The sequence below is a fragment of the Oncorhynchus clarkii genome, unplaced genomic scaffold (assembly GCF_045791955.1).
Source record: "Oncorhynchus clarkii lewisi isolate Uvic-CL-2024 unplaced genomic scaffold, UVic_Ocla_1.0 unplaced_contig_8866_pilon_pilon, whole genome shotgun sequence".
Classification (NCBI taxonomy): domain Eukaryota; kingdom Metazoa; phylum Chordata; class Actinopteri; order Salmoniformes; family Salmonidae; genus Oncorhynchus; species Oncorhynchus clarkii.
The window spans coordinates 74,781-98,969 of record NW_027261151.1 but is presented as its reverse complement, the minus strand read 5'-3'; the positions used below and the strand labels follow the sequence as shown (position 1 = coordinate 98,969).

The 24,189-nt window shown below is 44.6% G+C and overlaps 1 protein-coding gene across 1 annotated transcript in view; it reads left to right on the top strand.

Moving 5' to 3' along the window:
• Positions 1-20,426, top strand: part of LOC139405477 (OX-2 membrane glycoprotein-like) — a 30,289-nt gene extending 9,863 nt beyond the window's left edge. The window contains exons 6-8 of the mRNA XM_071147808.1: positions 6,837-7,112; positions 11,250-11,351; positions 18,872-20,426. Of these exons, the coding sequence (XP_071003909.1) occupies positions 6,837-7,112; positions 11,250-11,351; positions 18,872-18,876 (383 nt within the window). The 3' untranslated portion in view covers positions 18,877-20,426. The remainder of the gene's footprint in view (positions 1-6,836; positions 7,113-11,249; positions 11,352-18,871) is intronic.
• Positions 20,427-24,189: the final 3,763 nt, after the last annotated feature.

The window sequence follows — 24,189 nt, the reverse complement described above, 5'->3', positions numbered from 1 at the left end:
GGAAGGAAGTCGTATTATAAGATGATACACACACATACACACAGGGAGAAGTGTGTGTGTGTGTGTGTGTGTGTGTGTGTGTTTCCCAGATATAGCACAGGATAGGGAAGAGCTTTATGCAGCCGATGGGAAGAGCCAGAATGGGTCACAATGCTACTGTTTAGACCTGCTGTGGAGATACTTTATTGTACAGTTACTAAACCCAGGGCCCTTTAGGGGTGGAAGGCTACCCTTTAGTTCAGGACTGCCCAACCCTGTTCCCGGAGATATACCTCTCCAGGAACAGGGTTGGAGTAAAAACCTACAGGAGGGTTTCTCTCCAGGAACAGGGTTGGAGTAAAAACCTACAGGAGGGTTTCTCTCCAGGAACAGGGTTGGAGTAAAAACCTACAGGAGGGTCTCTCCAGGAACAGGGTTGGAGTATAAACCTACAGGAGGGTATCTCTCCAGGAACAGGGTTGGAGTATAAACCTACAGGAGGGTATCTCTCCAGGAACAGGGTTGGAGTAAAAACCTACAGGAGGGTTTCTCTCCAGGAACAGGGTTGGAGTAAAAACCTACAGGAGGGTTTCTCTCCAGGAACAGGGTTGGAGTAAAAACCTACAGGAGGGTATCTATCCAGGAACAGGGTTGGAGTATAAACCTACAGGAGGGTCTCTCCAGGAACAGGGTTGAGCTGTTTTAGTGCATTCTGCCCACTGAAATATAAGAACCACAAATGTTCTGCCCCTTGGTGGCATACTGAGATAGATACGAGTATTTCACACTGGAGACTCAACATGGCCTATTGTAATTTCACAGTTATGGAATGGAAGTTATAGAATTTGACTTTGACAGAATGCCTCTTAGATGCTGTGTGGCTGTCTATGGACTGATTACAGTCCTCATAGATGCTGTGTGGCTGTCTATGGACTGATTACAGTCCTCTTAGATGCTGTGTGGCTGTCTATGGACTGATTACAGTCCTCATAGATGCTGTGTGGCTGTCTATGGACTGATTACAGTCCTCTTAGATGCTGTGTGGCTGTCTATGGACTGATTACAGTCCTCTTAGATGCTGTGTGGCTGTCTATGGACTGATTACAGTCCTCTTAGAAATCAAATCAAATCAAATCTAATTTTATTTGTCACATACACATGGTTAGCAGATGTTAATGCGAGTGTAGCGAAATGCTTGTGCTTCTAGTTCCGACAATGCAGTAATAACAAGTAATCTAACTAACAATTCCAAAACTACTGTCTTGTACACAGTGTAAGGGGATAAAGAATATGTACATAAGGATATATGAATGAGTGATGGTACAGAGCAGCATAGGCAAGATACAGTAGATGGTATCGAGTACAGTATGTACAAATGAGATGAGTATGTAAACAAAGTGGCATAGTTTAAAGTGGCTAGTGATACATGTATTACATAAGGATACAGTCGATGATATAGAGTACAGTATATACGTATGCATATGAGATGAATAATGTAGGGTAAGTAACATTATATAAGGTAGCATTGTTTAAAGTGGCTAGTGATATATTTACATCATTTCCCATCAATTCCCATTATTAAAGTGGCTGGAGTTGAGTCTGTGTCAGTGTGTTGGCAGCAGCCACTCAGTGTTAGTGGTGGCTGTTTAACAGTCTGATGGCCTTGAGATAGAAGCTGTTTTTCAGTCTCTCGGTCCCAGCTTTGATGCACCTGTACTGACCTCGCCTTCTGGATGATAGCGGGGTGAACAGGCAGTGGCTCGGGTGGTTGATGTCCTTGATGATCTTTTTTTAGAAGCTCTGTGGCTGTGTGTGGACTGATTACAGTCCTCTTAGATGCTGTGTGGCTGTCTATGGACTGATTACAGTCCTCTTAGATGCTGTGTGGCTGTCTATGGACTGATTACAGTCCTCTTAGATGCTGTGTGGCTGTCTATGGACTGATTACAGTCCTCTTAGATGCTGTGTGGCTGTCTATGGACTGATTACAGTCCTCTTAGATGCTGTGTGGCTGTCTATGGACTGATTACAGTCCTCTTAGATGCTGTGTGGCTGTCTATGGACTGATTACAGTCCTCTTAGATGCTGTGTGGCTGTCTATGGACTGATTACAGTCCTCTTAGATGCTGTGTGTCTGTCTATGGACTGATTACAGTCCTCTTAGATGCTGTGTGGCTGTCTATGGACCGATTACAGTCCTCTTAGATGCTGATGCTATGTGGCTGTCTATGGACTGATTACAGTCCTCTTAGATGCTGTGTGGTTGTCTATGGACTGATTACAGTCATCTTAGATGCTGTGTGGCTGTCTATGGACTGATTACAGTCCTCTTATATGCTGTGTGGCTGTCTATGGACTGATTACAGAATGTGAGTGTTGGGACTTGGGGGTGATAAAGTTGTTAGAGGGAGGAGTAACGATTCTGGAGACAGGAAAGAGGTGATTTAAATGGGCTGAGACCCGAGGGTTGACTGGGTCACTGTTTTCCCTAGACACAGGCCCTCTGTGTGTGTGTGTGTGGTGCTCTAATCAGTATGTTTCTGGGTGAGTCCCTCTGCTCCAATCTCATCCGAACAGCCCTGCTTTTGTCCACTGTAAAAACAGCAGTAAACCCAGGCACCGATTCCCATCTGTCGTTCCGTCTTGTTTCCATGTTGTGCAGTCTGATATAGTGAGGTCTCATTGTGTCAGATGGAGGGTTGGAGGCCATGTTCTGTTTCCATGTTGTGCACCAGGCAAGACCACACCAGACAAGATAACATCAGACAAGATAACACCAGCCAAGATAACATCAGCCAGACCACACCAGACAAGATAACAACAGCCAAGATAACATCAGCCAGACCACACCAGACAAGATAACACCAGACAAGATAACACCAGCCAAGATAACATCAGCCAGACCACACCAGACAAGATAACATCAGCCAGACTACACCAGACAAGATAACATCAGCCAGACCACACCAGACAAGATAACATCAGTCAGACCACACCAGACAAGATAACATCAGCCAGACCACACCAGACAAGATAACATCAGTCAGACCACACCAGACAAGATAACATCAGCCAGACCACACCAGCCAAGATAACATCAGCCAGACCACACCAGACAAGATAACATCAGCCAGACTACACCGACAAGATAACACCAGCCAAGATAACATCAGCCAGACCACACCAGACAAGCTAACATCAGCCAGACCACACCAGACAAGATAACATCAGCCAGACCACACCAGACAAGATAACATCAGTCAGACCACACCAGACAAGATAACATCAGCCAGACCACACCAGACAAGATAACATCAGCCAGACCACACCAGACAAGATAACATCAGCCAGACTACACCGACAAGATAGCACCAGACAAGATAACATCAGCCAGACCACACCAGACAAGATAACATCAGCCAGACCACACCAGACAAGATAACATCAGCCAGACCACACCAGACAAGATAACATCAGCCAGACCACACCAGACAAGATAACACCAGACAAGATAACATCAGCCAGACCACACCAGACAAGATAACACCAGACAAGATAACATCAGCCAGACCACACCAGACAAGATAACATCAGCCAGACCACACCAGACAAGATAACATCAGCCAGACCACACCAGACAAGATAACATCAGCCAGACCACACCAGACAAGATAACATCAGCCAGACCACACCAGACAAGATAACATCAGCCAGACCACACCAGACAAGATAACATCAGTCAGACCACACCAGACAAGATAACATCAGTCAGACCACACCAGACAAGATAACATCAGTTAGACCACACCAGACAAGATAACATCAGCCAGACCACACCAGACAAGATAACATCAGTCAGACCACACCAGACAAGATAACATCAGTCAGACCACACCAGACAAGATAACATCAGTCAGACCACACCAGACAAGATAACATCAGTCAGACCACACCAGACAAGATAACATCAGTCAGACCACACCAGACAAGATAACATCAGTCAGACCACACCAGACAAGATAACATCAGCCAGACCACACCAGACAAGATAACATCAGTCAGACCACACCAGACAAGATAACATCAGCCAGACCACACCAGACAAGATAACATCAGCCAGACCACACCAGACAAGATAACATCAGCCAGACCACACCAGACAAGATAACATCAGTCAGACCACACCAGACAAGATAACACCAGTCAGACCACACCAGACAAGATAACACCAGTCAGACCACACCAGACAAGATAACATCAGTAAGACCACACCAGACAAGATAACATCAGTCAGACCACACCAGACAAGATAACATCAGTCAGACCACACCAGACAAGATAACATCAGTCAGACCACACCAGACAAGATAACATCAGACAAGATAACACCAGACAAGACCACACCAGACAAGATAACATCAGCCAGACCACACCAGACAAGATAACATCAGCCAGACCACACCAGACAAGATAACATCAGTCAGACCACACCAGACAAGATAACATCAGTCAGACCACACCAGACAAGATAACATCAGACAAGATAACACCAGACAAGACCACACCAGACAAGATAACATCAGCCAGACCACACCAGACAAGATAACACCAGACAAGATAACATCAGTCAGACCACACCAGACAAGATAACACCAGACAAGACCACACCAGACAAGATAACATCAGCCAGACCACACCAGACAAGATAACACCAGACAAGATAACATCAGTCAGACCACACCAGACAAGATAACACCAGACAAGACCACACCAGACAAGACCACACCAGACAAGATAACATCAGCCAGACCACACCAGACAAGATAACATCAGCCAGACCACACCAGACAAGATAACATCAGTCAGACCACACCAGACAAGATAACATCAGTCAGACCACACCAGACAAGATAACATCAGACAAGATAACACCAGACAAGACCACACCAGACAAGATAACATCAGCCAGACCACACCAGACAAGATAACACCAGACAAGATAACATCAGTCAGACCACACCAGACAAGATAACACCAGACAAGACCACACCAGACAAGATAACATCAGCCAGACCACACCAGACAAGATAACACCAGACAAGATAACATCAGTCAGACCACACCAGACAAGATAACACCAGACAAGACCACACCAGACAAGATAACATCAGCCAGACCACACCAGACAAGATAACACCAGACAAGATAACATCAGTCAGACCACACCAGACAAGATAACATCAGACAAGATAACACCAGACAAGACCACACCAGACAAGATAACATCAGCCAGACCACACCAGACAAGATAACATCAGCCAGACCACACCAGACAAGATAACATCAGTCAGACCACACCAGACAAGATAACATCAGTCAGACCACACCAGACAAGATAACATCAGACAAGATAACACCAGACAAGACCACACCAGACAAGATAACATCAGCCAGACCACACCAGACAAGATAACACCAGACAAGATAACATCAGTCAGACCACACCAGACAAGATAACACCAGACAAGACCACACCAGACAAGATAACATCAGCCAGACCACACCAGACAAGATAACATCAGCCAGACCACACCAGACAAGATAACATCAGTCAGACCACACCAGACAAGATAACATCAGTCAGACCACACCAGACAAGATAACATCAGTCAGACCACACCAGACAAGATAACATCAGCCAGACCACACCAGACAAGATAACACCAGTCAGACCACACCAGACAAGATAACACCAGTCAGACCACACCAGACAAGACCACACCAGACAAGATAACACCAGTCAGACCACACCAGACAAGATAACATCAGACAGACCACACCAGACAAGATAACATCAGTAAGACCACACCAGACAAGATAATATCAGTCAGACCACACCAGACAAGATAATATCAGTCAGACCACACCAGACAAGATAACATCAGTCAGACCACACCAGACAAGATAACATCAGCCAGACCACACCAGACAAGATAACACCAGTCAGACCACACCAGACAAGATAACACCAGTCAGACCACACCAGACAAGATAACATCAGTCAGACCACACCAGACAAGACCACACCAGACAAGATAACACCAGCCAGACCACACCAGACAAGATAACACCAGTCAGACCACACCAGACAAGATAACATCAGTCAGACACCACCAGACAAGATAACATCAGTCAGACCACACCAGACAAGATAACATCAGCCAGACCACACCAGACAAGATAACATCAGTCAGACCACACCAGACAAGATAACATCAGTCAGACCACACCAGACAAGATAACATCAGTCAGACCACACCAGACAAGATAACATCAGCCAGACCACACCAGACAAGATAACATCAGTCAGACCACACCAGACAAGATAACATCAGACAGACCACACCAGACAAGATAACATCAGTCAGACCACACCAGACAAGATAACATCAGTCAGACCACACCAGACAAGATAACATCAGCCAGACCACACCAGACAAGATAACATCAGTCAGACCACACCAGACAAGATAACATCAGCCAGACCACACCAGACAAGATAACATCAGCCAGACCACACCAGACAAGATAACATCAGTCAGACCACACCAGACAAGACCACACCAGACAAGATAACACCAGTCAGACCACACCAGACAAGATAACACCAGACAAGATAACACCAGACAAGATAACACCAGTCAGACCACACCAGACAAGATAACACCAGACAAGATAACATCAGCCAGACACCACTGGAGGACTGGAGTTGAGAACCACTGTCTTACACTGTATATATATACTGTCATTCACCATAAACATGATCTCTCATCCATTGTGTGTGATGTCTCCCTCAGTGCTGCCCAACCCAGAGATCACCCACGTGACCTCCAGCGGGGTCATCGAGGCCAACTGCACGGCCGCAGCCCGTCCTGCAGCCCAGATGGTATGGAATGTGGAGGGGGACAACCGGACGCTGGGGCCGTCCGTGTCCTCGTCCTACGACCAGGGGGACGGCACCACCCTGGTCACCAGCACCCTCCTCCTCCAGGTTGGCCTGCCCCACGACCAATCTGTCAAATGCATGGTGCACCACCGAGGCCTGGACTCGCCCATGTCCGTCAACCTCAATGGTGAGCAGCTCAGAGAATCACATTGGCTCAATAAAGATGTATATATTAGCAGTAAATCATTAATAAGACCACATGTCTTATAAAAGATCTAATAAAGGTATATTAGTTATACTTTTTTAATAAAAAAACAGTTTTTTTCTGCTTATGAAGACAAGTCTGCTTAACAGCCCTCGCAATGTGACAGTGCTGGGTTCACATAGTATTTTTTTTCTTTCAAATGCCATACATGGAGTGCGATGGGCAGGGTTTGCACTTTTAGGACTATTGTTTTGGGTCCATTCCGCCAGGCGAGGTCAATCAAGCCCAGGACTTGGGGCTACTATTTCAACCCAGGTCTGCATTGTGGTTCAACATGTGTAGAGTTGTGTGTTGAAATCCTGTATTGTAACACTGTCCTGATCTAGTTTTGTGATTGTATCCATTTGGGGGAGTGATTCTTAGGAGCAAGCTTCAGTTGCTATTCTAGTTATGTACAATTATGGCTCGTTTGATAGACCATTAAGTGCTCCAGTTTCCAGGAAGTGGAAAACCAAAATAAGCATCAAGCCTTTTCCACAGTGCATCTATCTCTCTTGTTGTGAAGCTCATATCATGAGTTATGGTCAAAATGAGGCATAGTTTAATGTCCTTGAAGTCAATATTGTGGTCCTGTCTGGCTCAGTTGGTCATGACGCTAGCAACGCCAGGGTCCTGGCTTCGATTCCCAGGGGGTCAGATTTGTTTACCAAAATGTATGCGGTCACTGTACTGTGAGTCATTTTGGATAAAAGCGTCTGCTAAATGGTACATGCTATCAAATTTTATTTGTCACATGTGCCGAATACAACAGCTGTAGACCTTACAGTGAAATGCTTACTTACAAGCCCTTAAACAACAATGCAGTTTTAAGAAAATACAAAAAAAAAAAAAGTAAGAGATAAGAATAACAAATAATTATAGAGCATAAGCAAATAACAATAGTGGGGTGATATACCTGTACTGAGTCAATGTGGAGGCTATATACAGAGGGTACCTGTACAGAGTCAATGTGGAGGCTACATACAGAGAGTACCGGTACAGAGTCAATGTGGAGGCTACATACAGGGGGTACCGTTACAGAGTCAATGTGGAGGCTATATACAGGGGGTACCGGTACAGAGTCAATGTGGAGGCTATATACAGAGGGTACCTGTACAGAGTCAATGTGGAGGCTATATACAGAGGGTACCTGTACAGAGTCAATGTGGAGGCTATATACAGGGGGTACCGGTACAGAATCAATGTGCGGGGGCACCGGTGTCGAGATAATTGAGGTAATATGTACATGTAGGTAGAGTTATTAAAGTGACTATGCATAGGTAATAACAGAGTAGCAGCAGCGTAGAAGGGGGGGGGTTGACAATGCAAATAGTCTGGGTAGCCATTTGATTAGCTGTTCAGGAGTCTTGTGGCTTGAGGGTAGAAGCTGTTTAGAAGCCTCTTGGACCTAGACTTGGCGCTCCGGTACCGCTTGCCAAGCAGTAGCAGAGAGAACAGAGAGAGTCTTTGATGATTTTTAGGGCCTTCCTCTGATACCGGCTGGTATAGAGGTCCTGGATGGCAGGACGCTTGGCCCCAGTGATGGACTAGGCCATACACACTACCCTCTGTAGTGCCTTGCGGTCGGAGGCCAAACAGTTGCCATACCAGGCAGTGATGCAACCCGTCAGGATGCTCTCGATGGTGCAGCTGTAAAACTTTTTGAAGATCTGAAGACCCATGCCAAATCTTTACAGTTTCCTGGGGGGGGGATAGGTTTTGTTATGGCCTCTTCATGACTGTCTTGGGTCTTGTTAGTTTGTTGGTGATGTGGATGCCAAGGAACTTGAAGCTCTCAACCTGCTCCAACTTGCCCATTGATGAGAATGTGGGCGTGCTCGGTCCTCCTTTTCCTGTAGTCCACAATCATCTCCTTTGTCTTGATCACGTTGAGGGAGAGGTTGTTGTCCTTGCACAACACGGTCAGGTCTCTATGACCTCCTCCCTGTAGGCTGTCTTATCGTTGTCGGTGATCAGGCCTACCACTGTTGTGTCATCAGCAAACGTAATGATGGTGTTGGAGTTGTGCCTGGCTATGCAGTCATGAGTGAACATGGAGTACAGGAGGGGACTGAGCATGCACCCCTGAGGGGCCCCCGTGTTGAGGATCAGCGTGGCGGATGTGTTGTTACTTGCTCTTACCACCTGCGGGTGGCCCGTCAGGAAGTCCGGGATCCAGTTGCAGAGGGAGGTTTTTAGTCCCAGAGTCCTTAGCTTAGTGATGAGCTTTGAGGGCACTATGGTGTTGAATGCTGAGCTGTAGTTAATGAATAGCATTCTCACATAGGTGTTCCTTTTGTCCAGGTATGAAAGGGCAGTGTGGAGTGCAATTGAGATTGCATCATCTGTGGATCTGTTGGTGCGGTATGCAAATTGGTGTGGGTCTAGGGGTTCTGGGATAATGGTGTTGATGTGAGCCATGACCAGCCTTTCAAAGAATTTCATGGCTACAGATGTGAGTGCTATGGTTCGGTAGTCATTTAGGCAGGTTACCTTGGTGTTCTTGGCCAATGGGACTATGGTGGCCTGCTTGAAACATGTTGGTATTACAGACTCGGACAGGGAGAGGTTGAAAATGTCAGTGAAGACACCTGCCAGTTGGTCAGCGCATGCTCGCAGTACACATCCTGGTAGTCCGTCTGGGCCTGCGGCCTTGTGAATGTTGACCTGTTTAAAGGTCTTACTCACATCGGCTGCGGAGAGCGTGATCACACAGTCGTCCGGAACAGCTGATGCTCTCATGCATGTTTCAGTGTTACTTGCCTCGAAGCGAGCATAGAAGTTGTTTAGTTCGTCTGGTAGGCTCGTGTCACTGGGAAGCTCTGTGCTTCCCTTTGTTGTCTGTAATGGTTTGCAAGCCCTGCCACATCCGAAGAGCGCCGAAGCCGGTGTAGTACGATTCGTTCCAAGTTTGTATTGACGCTTTGCCTGTTTAATAGTTTGTCGGAGGGCATAGCGGGATTTCATAGAAGCTTCCGGGTTAGAGTCCCGCTCCTTGAAAGCGGCAGCTCTACCCTTTAGCCCAGTGCGAATGTTGCCTGTAATCCATGGCTTCTGGTTGGGCTATGTACGTACAATCACTGTGGGGACGACGTCCTCGATGCACTTATTGATAAAGCCAGTGACTGTGGTGTACTCCTCAATGCCATCGGAAGAATCGCGGAACATATTTCAGTCTGTGCTAACAAAACAGTCCTGTAGTTTAGCATCTGCTTCATCTGACCACTTCTTTTATAGACGAGTCACTGGTGCTATCTGCTTACATTTTTGCTTGTAAGCAGGAATCAGGAGGATAGAAATATGGTCAGATTTGCCAAATTGAGGGCAAGGGAGAGCTTTGTACGCGTCTCTGTGTGTGGAGTAAAGGTGGTCTAGAATCTCTAGGTAGACAGTGTGGGCTACAGCTTATCATGAGATACCTCAGGTGAGCAAAACCTTGAGACTTCCTTAGATTTTGTGCACCAGCTGTTGTTTGCAAATAAGCATAGGCCCACACCAAGTGTCTTACCAGAGGCTGCTGTTCTATCCCAACGATAGTGTATAACCCGCCAGCTGTATGTTCTTAATGTCGTCGTTCAGCCATGACTCTGTGAAACATAAGATATTACAGTTTTTAATGTCCCGTTGGTAGGATATACGTGCTTTCAGTTCGTCTCATTTATTTTCCAGCGATTGAACGTTAGCTAGCAGGCAAAGGCAGAAGGCGAAGGCAGATTAGCCACTCGTCGCCTGATCCTTTTCCGTTAAATCTCAGTTTTCTTCTCCAGCCAATGACGGGGGTCTGGGCCTGTTCGCGTGTCTGTATTATATCCCTCCCGTCCGACTCATTGAAGAAAAACTCTTCTTTTAAACTGAGGTGAGTAATCGCAGTTCTGATGTCCAGAAGCTCTTTTAGGTCATAAGAGACGGTAGCAGCAACATTATGTACAAAACAAGTTACGAACAACACCAAAAAATAAAAGAAAAATCGCATGATTGGTTGAGAGCCGATAAGACGGCAGCCATCCCTCCAGCGCCAATCACATCTCATGGGTTGTCATATATCTGTTGGTAAACATGGTGTGTGTGTGTGTGTTGCAGTTGGTCCGGCCCTCACTACTATCATCTCAGTATCCTGTGTGGCAGCCTTGCTCCTGTGCTGTCTGTGTGTGTGCCTCTGCAAGTGCTTCCTGTGTCGAGACGGTGAGTAGCCAATCAGCTTCTGATCCTCCTTGAGTCCTTTTTCCTGGTCGAAGAGGTGACACTCCATTGGCTTATTTAGTAGGAAGCAACATTGTCATGTAACCTGAACATATAGAGTGGACACGATTCTCTCATTCAGAATAGAGGACCCTGTCCATTCAATATACGTTGTAATTATATCTGCAATGTTTCGAAGGTTGTGTCCTACTCAATACACTCCCTAGGTGTTTTGTAAACAGTCCCAAAAAGGACATTACTGCTATTTTTGTGTCGTCTCCAACACCATGGATGTGTTGTTGCCATGGTGAGGCAATGATACCAGTGTCCTTCTGAATCCTGGGAACAAGCCTCTTCAGAGCTGACACAGCAGACACAGTTTGACCGGGTTATGCTTGCCAAGTTATGAGTGCTTCTCATAACCCGGGTCATCTGTCTCCTACTGTGGTTGTTTCATGTGTTCAAGATATAGAGGAGACTTTTCGTTGGCATCGGAATGTGACGTCACTTTCCCTGAGATCTACGATCTCTAAAAGCCAATTGGTCAATCTCAGAGTGAAAAGTTAACATCTTGCTCCATGAGTTTGCACGGTTGGACCATGGCATATAAGCACAATGTAGAAGGCAGCTCAAATGTTTCATTGATTGCGACTCCTTCTTGATTGCAACTCCCACTGGTTAGCATGGGAGGGGCGGTTTTGGGTCAATCAAAAAACGAAACCTTAATTTAACAAATTTCCCCTCTGAGATGAATCAAGTATTTATGACAGGGGGTCAAGGCCTCGTCATCATATCTCTGTGACTTCAGTGGACTCTCAGGATCTCCAGAGAGCCCTAGAGAGTAGTAATAACAGATGATAAAACAAATTGTTTTATCTCTTTGGTAATAAGTATCTCAAACTTCTGCAACTACCAGTGTTGTTAAAGAACACTCAGTAACAGCTGGCACAAAGCTTGATACAAAAACACAACAGTATGACCTTCAAAATGTTCACTGATGGAAAGTTACCATTCCCCTATATCACAAAACCAACATCACCAAGGTAAGGAAACATGACTCAAAAGGATAACTCTTTGAGACCGATGACATATTTTAACATGGAGGTGGGAGGTCCACAGGAAAGTGAAAGGGGGATACGCCAGTCCTCTGTCATCGTCGCTCCCTTGACCCTTGACCTCTAACACCTTTTCCCATGACCTATAGGGTGAACTGGCGATAATAATAGGACTTCCCAGTTCCCAGGTAGATGCAGGAAACAGAACAGATCACGCTACCGACAACAGTTGCCATCAAAGTGAGCTTTTTGGTCAGCCAAAGGAGAGAGATTTCAGGAAAGGTCCCTTTTTTTTGTTCCATTTCCGATTGTGAAATCCTGTGGGCACAGTTTCTGGCAGCACTAGTTTACATTGGTATTTACCTGGCATTAAAAATGAAATTGTATGAGTACTTTCAGGTAGTTCCTTCAAGGAATTAAAACACAACAGTATTACTCAGTTTCCTACTGAGAAATCCTCCTGCCGCTTCAACATGTTTACGCCTCAACATGTTCAAACTGAAGAGGCTCATTACACTAACCATATCATTAGTGATAATAATATGATTTAGCCAATGAGAGGGAAGTGGCTCTGGGGTTAGTGTGGTCTATGATAAGCAGTAGTGGGGGAGGGGTGAGCGATACGTCAACTTATTCTGAAAGAGGTGTAGTCTGCAGAACACTGCTGCTGAGTCTGGAACTGAGGTGTCAATATAAGCCAGGCAGGGTTGTGGAGGAATTATAATCACAGTCCATGAGTGTTGGCTCTGTTGACTCATGGCTATATCTTAGAAGTGGTGTAGCATTTAGCAATAGGGACAATTTGATTTCTCAATTCTTACAGATAGGCCAAGACGTTTTAGAAGTTGATCGTGTTCGTCGGATCTCTTTTGTACTCTTGTAAAGTTTAAGGGTCATTGAACGGACCGTCCATGGTTTGCGTACCTCGTAGGTTTAGTAATTATTTTAGTTTCCATAGCTGATGAAAGTGTCCGACTTGACTCACTGGACCACTGGTCGGTCAGAGCTTTCATCACGATGTTGCTCTTCCTCATTGCTGTGTTCTTACGTGATAAGAAAGGCTGGAACTGATGAGGAAGACCTCTGCCATGTGGGTAGATGTGTTGAGGAGACAGATTCACTGGTACTCATCTACTCCAAAATACTCCAAACTCTTTCCTGTTGAGTTACTTTTCTCAGACTTTCAGCAAAGGCTCCAAAATCAACATCCTGGAGGGCAGACATAGACATGTCCTTGTTGGTTCACCTCCTGAATCATGATGTGGATTCAAGACCACAGGTGCGTCCCAAATGGCACCCAATTCCCTATGGGTCCTGGTCTAAAGTAGTGCCCTATTGGTCCTGGACTAAAGTAATGCCCTATTGGTCCCGGTCTAAAGTAGTGCCCTATGGGTCCTGGTCTAAAGTAGTGCACTATGGGTCCTGGTCTAAAGTAGTGCCCTATGGGTCCTGGTTTAAAGTAGTGCCCTATTCCCTATGGGTCCTGGTCTAAAGTAGTGCCCTATGGGTCCTGGTCTAAAGTAGTGCACTATGGGTCCTGGTCTAAAGTAGTGCCCTATGGGTCCTGGTCTAAAGTAGTGCCCTATGGGTCCTGGTCTATAGTAGTGCCCTATGGGTCCTGGTCTAAAGTAGTGCTTTGCATAGCTGTTTCTCATAAAATCATTATGAGAAATATTCCGATTGGTAAATAGAATGTGTGTGAGTAAATGTAACTCACTATGATTTAATGTGTGTATAGAACTTAGAGGTGACACACTGTCACCCCTGCCAAAAAACACCACAGAGGTCATTTAGATATGTTTACTAATTCAGTTTGTTCTAAGTGTTGTCTATGGTTCGTGCTCCTCTCCTCTCCCCCCAGAATAACAAGTGCTGGCTGTCCAGTGCTAGTTTCTCAGTAGAAAGGACTTTCTCTAATCCGCTACTTGGAGCCAGATTCACACAAGGGGCCAGGAGGAGGGAAGAGGGGGCAGAAAGAACCCAAAAATCTGACAAACTGCCCAGTGGCTAACAACGCCTCTCTTTTTCTCAAACTGTTCCTGCCGCATGCTAGCCCGGCCCTCACTCATTGCTGTGCCCTCAATGACATTGTGCAGAGTGCCGTGATTAATCGCGTGATGGGGTCAGAAGATGGTTTTGATTATGACGTTGCTGTGAGGTTGTTGTATCAAGAGAGGCACCTGCATCTCTGATTTCAGATTTATCTCCCACTGTGTTGTATTATAGGTCAAACAACTGCATGTCAGCAGCTGAAATTACACCAACACTTGCGATGGAATGAGAGATGGCTTCTCTAATTGATCTAATATAATCTCATGATTGACAATTATCTTTGTCCATTTTGAAAATATGATATTTGTGTGTCTAACTTTCTCACTCCTCATTATTCACGATTCGTTCAGGATGATCTGTATCCATGGTAACATCCACATGAATGTAGAAGTGTTAAGAAACATTCTATTCTTCTTTACAATAAAAGTGACTCAATCCATTATTTACCATTAATTTCTATTGGGCACAACATAATCAGAAACACAACCAAAACAAACAGCAAGTGCATCCAAACAAGTTTGACTACTTTAATACAAATACAAGTGAATTTGTCCCAATACTTTTGGTCCTCTAAAATAGGTGGACTATGTACAACAAAGTGCTGTAATTTCTAACGGTTCAAAAGAAATGAATAAATACCCTCAAATGAAAGCTGACATTCTGCACTTTAACCTCATAGTCATTGTATCATTTCAAATCCCAAACAACAAAACATTTGTCACTGTCCCAAAACATTTGGAGCTCAGAGATGTGGCTAGTCTGGATGGTGGAGTAGATTATTGACGTGTGGGGAGAGACTGGGAGCAGCATGGAACCACAAGTGGGTTTCTGTGGTTCTACTGTGGTTCTACTAAATCAATGGGCCATAGTGGTGTCTGTCTGCTTCAATGACAGCTGGGAAATAGAACCCAACCCAGAACTGAAGGTATTCCAGTCAAATTGGGCAGTTCTATTTATGTCTACACAGAGTTAGCGTTTGTATGATAACATAGTCGTGGCACACAGGAGACCCGGTCGTCAGACATACTGTTAAAAAGCTTCATGTGTGTCTTGTAGGATATGAGCTTCAGCCAGTCATGCAGAAAGTCAAGTCCAGATAAGAACTTCTGTTATTTGATGAAAGGGGAAGTTTGCATGGGGCACTTTTAATCTGCAACACAGGAGGAAGTGCGGGGAGTAACCATATCCTGTCCGGCACACAAACATGCTCAACCGACCTTACCTCGCCATGAGTGTGGCACTGTTGGCTAAACTCTGATTGGTTGTGGGGAAGTAGGGAAGACAGTTTCAGAAACAGTCTAAGAGAAGAAGGGAAATAACAGTTTTAGTTTTATCACCTTTACGTTATCCTGACCGTTAAGCATGGTCATCTATCACCAATCTGGCAACCTGGTTAGAGATCCTCTGATTGGATGGTTAGGAGACACCTGCTGGTGGTTGCCTGTACATGTTCATTTACTTTTCAAGGCAAAGAAAGTTTTAAAAAAAAATGATGCCTATTTTTACTGATAAACCACCATTGACTATCCCACACTCACAAACGCACACTACTATGGAATATCAGCCATGATTTACTTTTATTTATTTATTTCCCCTTTATTTAACCAGGTAGGCAAGTTGAGAACAAGTTCTCATTTACAATTGCGACCTGGCCAAGAATAAAGCAAAGCAGTTCGACACATACAACAACACAGAGTTACACATGGAGTAAAACAAACATACAGTCAATAATACAGTAGAAACAAGTCTATATATGATGTGAGCAAATGAGGTAGGTTAAGAGAGGTTCGGCAATAAATAGGCCATGGTGGTGAAGTAATTACAATATAGCAAGTAAAACACTGGAATGGTAGAATGTGCAGAAGAGGAATGTGCAAGTAGAGATACTGGGATGCAAAGGAGCAAAATAAATCAAATAAATAACAGTATGGGGGATGAGGTAGTTGGATGGGCTATTTACAGATGGGCAACGTTCAGGTGCAGTGATCTGTGAGCTACTCTGACAGCTCGTGCTTAAAGTTAGTGAGGGAGATATGAGTCTCCAGTTTCAGTGATTTTTGCAGTTCGTTCCTGTCATTGGCAGCAGAGAACTGGAAGGAGAGGCGGCCGAAGGAAGAATTGGCTTTGGGGGTGACCAGTGAAGGGCCAGAGGTATACAGAATGGTGTCATCTGTGTAGAGGTGGATCAAAAATAATCACCAGCAGCAAGAGCAACATCATTGATGTATACAGAGAAAAGAGTCGGCCCGAGAATTGAACCCTGTGGCACCCCCATAGAGACTGCCAGAGGTCCGGACAACAACCTTAATTGAGGAGGACGGGCTCGGGGTAATGATTGGAGCGAAATGAGTGTAACGGTATCGATACATCAAACACGTGGTTGCCAGGTGTTTGTTGCTATCCCAGCCTCCACTGTTTGTTGCTATCCCAGCCTCCACTGTTTGTTGCTATCCCAGCCTCAACTGTTTGTTGCTATCCCAGCCTCCACTGTTGTTGCTATCCCAGCCTCCACTGTTTGTTGCTATCCCAGCCTCCACTGTTTGTTGCTATCCCAGCCTCCACTGTTTGTTGCTATCCCAGCCTCCACTGTTTGTTGCTATCCCAGCCTCCACTGTTTGTTGCTATCCCAGCCTCCACTGTTTGTTGCTATCCCAGCCCCCACTGTTTGTTGCTATCCCAGCCTCCACTGTTTGTTGCTATCCCAGCCTCCACTGTTTGTTGCTATCCCAGCCTCCACTGTTTGTTTCTATCCCAGCCTCCACTGTTTGTTGCTATCCCAGCCTCCACTGTTTGTTGCTATCCCAGCCTCCACTGTTTGTTGCTATCCCAGCCTCCACTGTTTGTTGCTATCCCAGCCTCCACTGTTTGTTGCTATCCCAGCCTCCACTGTTTGTTGCTATCCCAGCCTCCACTGTTTGTTGCTATCCCAGCCTCCACTGTTTGTTGCTATCCCAGCCTCCACTGTTTGTTGCTATCCCAGCCTCCACTGTTTGATGCCATTCCAGCCTCCACTGTTTGATTCCATTCCAGCCTCCACTGCTCTATAATGTGTCTGGATGAGTGTAACACTTGGCCAGGATGTTATGATGTTTTTGGCAGGGAACATTGCATGATTGAATCACTTTCAGGAAGAGGAATAAGACCAGGTTTGGTCCTGCTCCTTAAGCAAACCAGAGGAAGTCTCTACTCCGATGTAAGGCCCTGCACCAGACTTCTCGCCCTGCGGCAGACTGATCTGTCTCCACATGATGCTGGCTGCCTGTTTGTGTAATGAGGACATTAGAGGGTCAGGAAGAGGGAGTGACTGACTGACAGGGGACTGTTGTTTTGAGTTGAAACTGTGGAGTAGATGAGGGTACAACTAACACAATAACACCTCGTTTTTGGATATGATGATTAATTAAATATCTCTCTCTCTGCCCCCCCCCCTACTCTCTCTCACTCACTTACTCACTCACTCTCTCACTCTCTGTCTCTCTCACTCTCTGTCTCTCTCACTCTCTGTCTCTCTCTGTCTCTCACTGTCTCTCTCCCGCCTCTCTCAATTCAATTCAATTCAAGGAGCTTTATTGGCATGGGAAACATATGTTAACATTGCCAGTGCAAGTGAGGTAGATAATATACAAAAGTGAAATAAACAATAAAAATGAACAGTAAACATTACACTCACAAATGTCATATTATGTCTATATACAGTGTTGTAACGATGTGCAAATAGTTAGTACAAAAGGGAAAATAAATACATATAAATATGGGTTGTATTTACAATGGTGTTTTTTCTTCACTGGTTGACCTTTTCTTGTGGCAACAGGTCACACATCTTGCTGCTGTGATGTCACACTGTGGTATTTCACCCAGTAGATATGGGAGTTTATCAAAATCGGGTTTGTTTTTTAATTATTTGTGGATCTGTGTAATCTGAGGGAAATATGTGTCTCTAATATGGTCATACATTGGGCAGTAGGTTAGGAAGTGCAGCTCAGTTTCCACCTCATTTTGTGGGCAGTGTGCACATAGCCTGTCTTCTCTTGAGAGCCAGGTCTGCCTACAGCAGCCTTTCTCAATAGCAAGGCTATGCTCACTGAGTCTGTACATAGTCAAAGTTTTCCTTAAGTTTGGGTCAGTCACAGTGGTCAGGTATTCTGCCACTGTTTACTCTCTGTTTAGGACCAAATAGCATTCTATTTTTTTCAGTTTTTGTTAATTCTTTCCAATGTGTCAAGTAATTATCTTTTTGTTTTCTCATGATTTTGTTTGGTCTAATTGTCTCTCTCTATCTCGCTGTGTCTCTGCCCCCCTCCTCTCTCTCACGCTCTCTCTCTCTCGCTGTGTCTCTCCCCCCTCTCTCTGCCCCCCCTCCTCCCACCCTCTCTCTCTGCCCCCCTCCTCCCACCCTCTCTCTCTCCCACCATCCAGATTGAGATTTGACCTGGAATGGTGGAAGAAGGACTGTTTTGATGAGAAGCCAGAGTTCTGGTCATCCAGCTAGACCTATCAGCTCCTCAGCACCATACGCCCCATGTCTGTTAGAAGGAACAACTCACTACAGTACTACACATCACCAACAGCTGTTTCCCCAGACCCCACTGGGTGAACTGGACATACACCTTCATCCCACCAGTGACGACAACATCAACAACACTAAAGCCATGTTTCTATTAACAGTAGATATAAAGACACTTATCAAAATGTGGCTTTGAAGTTTAGTTTGTCTGGTCCCAGATCAGTTTGTAATGATTTGCCAACTCCTATAGTCATTGTTACGCCAATGGCTCAACAGATCTGGGATAACTGGTCCACTCAATGAAGAAAAAAGTATAGGACAAAGGCCCTTAATAGAAAGTGCTTTAAATGATACGTTCGCAAAAACTTTGTAATTACTGTAATGTTTTACAGTTACAGTGTGTTTAAGGACCAGGTTGCTGTTTTGTGTAGGAGTTCTCCTGTTATTTGTTTGTGTGATTTTGCTGCTGTTATAAGGGGGGGGTGTTACACATATCTTTATTTTATGACTCAAAAACACAAACACACAAGTTGACTTCATGGGAGTTCCAGTATTAAAATGCAATTTGCCATGTATTAGTTAGCTATATGACATTTAGAATACAAACAATATCATATATTTCTCATGCTCAATATTTAACTTACATATTTCCAACAGGGAATGACAAAATGTCTGTGTCGCGTGCCTTTCCTATTGAATCGTATTACTACCATCTGCCCATTTGAACTGAAGGTGTAATTACAGCAGGAAAATGGCCTCCAACTTTTCAGCCTGTTTAAACCTCACAACAGATGTATGTATACAAATTAACTACTACTGTTTATTAGCAATAAACTCTTCAGCATCTTCCTATAGTTTAACATCACACCAAATCAGCCTACCCAAAATAGTCTAGACAACGATGGAAGTTGACGTGATTGTGTCAATGAAATATGCTTATGACATTGGATGTCAGGTTGGGTATATCAGGATAGCTTTTTAGGCCACTGTCCCTTACGTCACTGTGAATATTCCTGTTGGAATGTCAAACAGCACTAATAGTGAGCTGTGTGTTTCTAAGTGCTGCCTGAGGATTACTGGTGAACAGATCTACAGCGGTTTCAGAAACATTCACCCTTTGTCTTTCTCCACATGTTGTGTTACAGTCGGAATTTAAAATGGATTCAAATGAGATTTTGTGTCACTGGCCTATTACAAAGTAATTAAAATTGAAACGCTGAAATGTCTTGAGTCAATTTAGTATTCAACCTCTTTGTTATGGCAAGTCAAAATAAGTTCAGGAGTAAAAATGTGCTTAACAAGTCGCGTAATAAGTTGAATGGATTTTTGAATGACTACCTCCTCTCTGTACCCCACACATACAATTATCTGTAAGGTCCCTCAGTTGAGCAGCGAATTTCAAACAGATTCAACAACAAAGACCAGGGAGAATTTCCAATGCCTCGAAAAGAAGAGCACCAATTAGAAGATGGGTAAACAAAGAAAGAGCTGAGGATCAATAGCGGTGGGCAATTTTTCAACCAATATGTTGTGATAATTGCATTGTTTGAGCTATAACCTGTTAGTTCATATGCCTTGTCACTGTGATATATATAGGCTTAAAGCCTAGACAATAAGAAGACAGTGGTAGAATAAATTCAACCTCACCTTTGTTTCACCACAAAACCAGAGAGCAACATCTGTCTGGTGAAGTCCAGAAAGCATATTGCATGTAACAAACCTACAGCACGGTAGAACAAGTACATTTTTCAGACATTCTCAGACTACTAAACTATTGATTTAGAACCACCGAGAGATACTGCAAGTCGCAAAGAAAACAAGCGCTGCCTCCACTAAATCCAGCACCATTTCAACATCTAATCACCTAACGTTTACTGTGATCCTGAGACTACCGTTTCTCAGTGAAGTACTATGTTTATCCTTAACCACTGATTCCTGGTCTGGTCTCTTCTCTGCACCTGGGTCCAACCTCACCACGTCACAAAGACTTCAAAATGGCTGTCTGGCAATGATCAACCACCAACTTGACAGGGTAAGGGTAAGCAGGACTGACGAGGGACTGGAGACAGGGACCAGAGTCAGAGCGGACGGAACTGTAGCGGAAAGCAGAGTCAGGCTAGGGAAAACTAGGCACAAGAGGATAACACGAGCTATGCAGGAACAAACAGCTTAAAGCGCAGACTGACTGAGCAGAGGCTGCGAACTAGCAGCGTGGAAGTGGCAGCGTGGAAGTGGCAGGGCTGATTATTTGTAAAGGCCTTGATTATGGAACATGTTGCAGCTGGTGGGGATCTGCTCCGTCTCCAGCACACCTGTCTCCACACACACACACACACACACACACACACACACACACACACACACACACACACACACACACACACACACACACACACACACACACACACACACACACACACACACACACACACACACACACACACACACACACACACACACACACACACACACACACACACACACAGAGGGAGAGAGCACTGGGGAAGTGGCAGCAGGTTAGGGAGACACATGATGAGAAGTAGATGGCAGGAACAGATGTAGCAGAGGGAAATAATCTATTTAATACCTTTTTGAATTCAGGCTGTAACACAACAAAATGTGGATTAAGTCAAGGGGTGTGAATCCTTTCTGAAGGCGCTCTATGTACAGTATGTAATGCACTATTACAGGACCTACATGGACAATTAAACCACCCAGAGATGCTCTTTATTTCACTCTGTTGATCTTCATTATCAAATGAATTGTTGCAGATGACTCTGTTGCCTTTAGAAACGATGCTTTTTTAAAGTATGTTTTATGTGTTTATGATAATTAGTGGACCTCACCATTGGAAGCTCTCCTCCTTGTACCAGGATCTGAAAGTCTTGCTTTGACTCCAGAGGTGTTTGTGTGCCCCTTGCATCCTGCAGACGATACAAGCGTGGCACCAGCCAGGCTTATTTCATTAGGTGCCAGATTTATCAGACCTATGCTTTTTGAAGATGCTTCAACTTTGAAGGGCTTTGTGAGCCACAACATACTTTTTGGGTGTGGGTGTGTTTACGGGTGTGTGTACCTGTATGAATCGGTGTGTGTACCTGTATGAATTAGTGTTGTGTTGTTCTTGAAGATTATTCACCAGGGTTTCACCACAAGAGTCCCGTTGGAAACAGATGGTCAGAATAGATTGTGGGAGGTAAGCTAACAGAAAGCCCATTCAGTCTGCCCCTCTTGTGCCCTGTTTGGACTCAATGCTGTTTCTCTTGGACCGTCTGACTGGCACTGCTTTTTAAACATATCTACTCTTAAATGTTCTGTGACTATTGTGGCACAGTGAAAGTTCTGAAATAGCCTCAAAGCAAACACACACCCAGTCTCACTCCAGTTTCAGGTAGTCATATGAGTCAGGGAAACTGGGTCTACACATAAACACACACACACACACTCATCCTGCCTACAATTGTGATTCTCTTCAGCATGTCTGTCATGTCTTGACTTGACCTGTCTTGGTCTGTCTTGTCCCATTCTTGTCCTTCCCTGTCCTGTCTTGGTCTATCTTGTCCCTTTCCTGTCTTGGTCTGTCTTGTCCTGTCTTGTCTTTGCCTGTCCGGCCTTGTCTGTCTTGTCTTGTCTTGGTCTGTCTTGGTCTGTTTTGGTCTGTCTTGTCCGGGTCTGTCTTAATAGAACAGTGTTTAAACAGTGTGTTCCTAACAGAACAGTGTTTAAACAGTGTGTTCCTAACAGAACAGTGTTTAAACAGTGTGTTCCTAACAGAACAGTGTTTAAACAGTGTGTTCCTAACAGAACAGTTTTTAAACAGTGTGTTCCTAACAGAACAGTGTTTAAACAGTGTGTTCCTAACAGAAGGGTGTTTAAACAGTGTGATCCTAACAGAACAGTGTTTAAACAGTGTGATCCTAACAGAACAGTGTTTAAACAGTGTGATCCTAACAGAACAGTGTTTAAACAGTGTGTTCCTAACAGAACAGTGTTTAAACAGTGTGTTCCTAACAGAAGGGTGTTTAAACAGTGTGATCCTAACAGAAGGGTGTTTAAACAGTGTGATCTAGTCACAGCTCTACTGGCCTCAGTTGGAATGTCTGCTTTAGTTGTATAGGATATTTTGTCCATTTATGGTTAAAATGCAAATGCCAATACATCTATGAATGGTTCTAATGCAACTAATGCAGTTTTGGGTGGCCAGCTCTTCCTGGATCTGCCCAGCCGAACTGAGCAATCAGGGGAGAAGGGCCTTAGTCAGCGAGGTGACCAAGAACCCGATGGTCGCTCTGACGGAGCTCTAGAGTTCCTCTGTGGAGATGGGAGAACCTTCCAGAAGGACAACCATCTCTACAGCACTCCACCAATCAGGCCTTTATGGTAGAGTGGCCAGACAGAAGCCACTTCTCAGTAAAAGGCACATGATGGTCCGCTTGGAGTTTGCTAAAGGGAACCTGAAGAGTCTCAGACCATGAGAAACAAGATTCTCTGGTCTGATGAAACCAAGTTTAAACTCTTTGGCCTGAATGCCAAGTGTTACGTCTGGAGGAAACCTGGCACCATCTCTAAGGTGAAACATGGTGGTGGCAGCACCATGCTGCAGGGATGTTTTTCAACGGCAGGGACTGGGAGACTAGTCAGGATTGAGGCAAAGATGAACGGAGCAAAGTTCAGAGAGATCCTTGATGAAACCTGCTCCAGAGCGCTCAGGACCTCAGACTGGGGTGAAGGTTTACCTTCCAACAGGACAACGACCCTAAGCACACAGCCAAGAGAATGCAGGAGTGGATTCGGGACAAGTCTCTGAATGTCCTTGAGTGGCCCAGCCAGAGCCCGGATTTTAACCTGATCGAACATCTCTGGAGAGTCCTGAAAATAGCTGTGTAGCAACGCTCCCCATCAAACCTGACATAGCTTGAGAGGATCTGTAGAGAAGAATGGGATAAACTTCCCAAATACAGGTTTGCCAAGCTTGTAGCGTCATACCCAAGAAGACTTGATGCTTTCATCGCTGTCAAAAGTTCTTCAACAAAGTACTGAGTAAAGGGTCTGAATACTTATGTTAATGTGATATTTAAGTTTTTAATTTGTTATACATTTGCAAAAAAATCTAAATATCTATTTTTGCTTTGTCATTATGGGTTATTATGGGTAGATGGATGAGAAAAAACAAATATTGAATCAATTTTAGGACTAAGCTGTAACGTAACATAGAGTGGAAAAAGTCAAG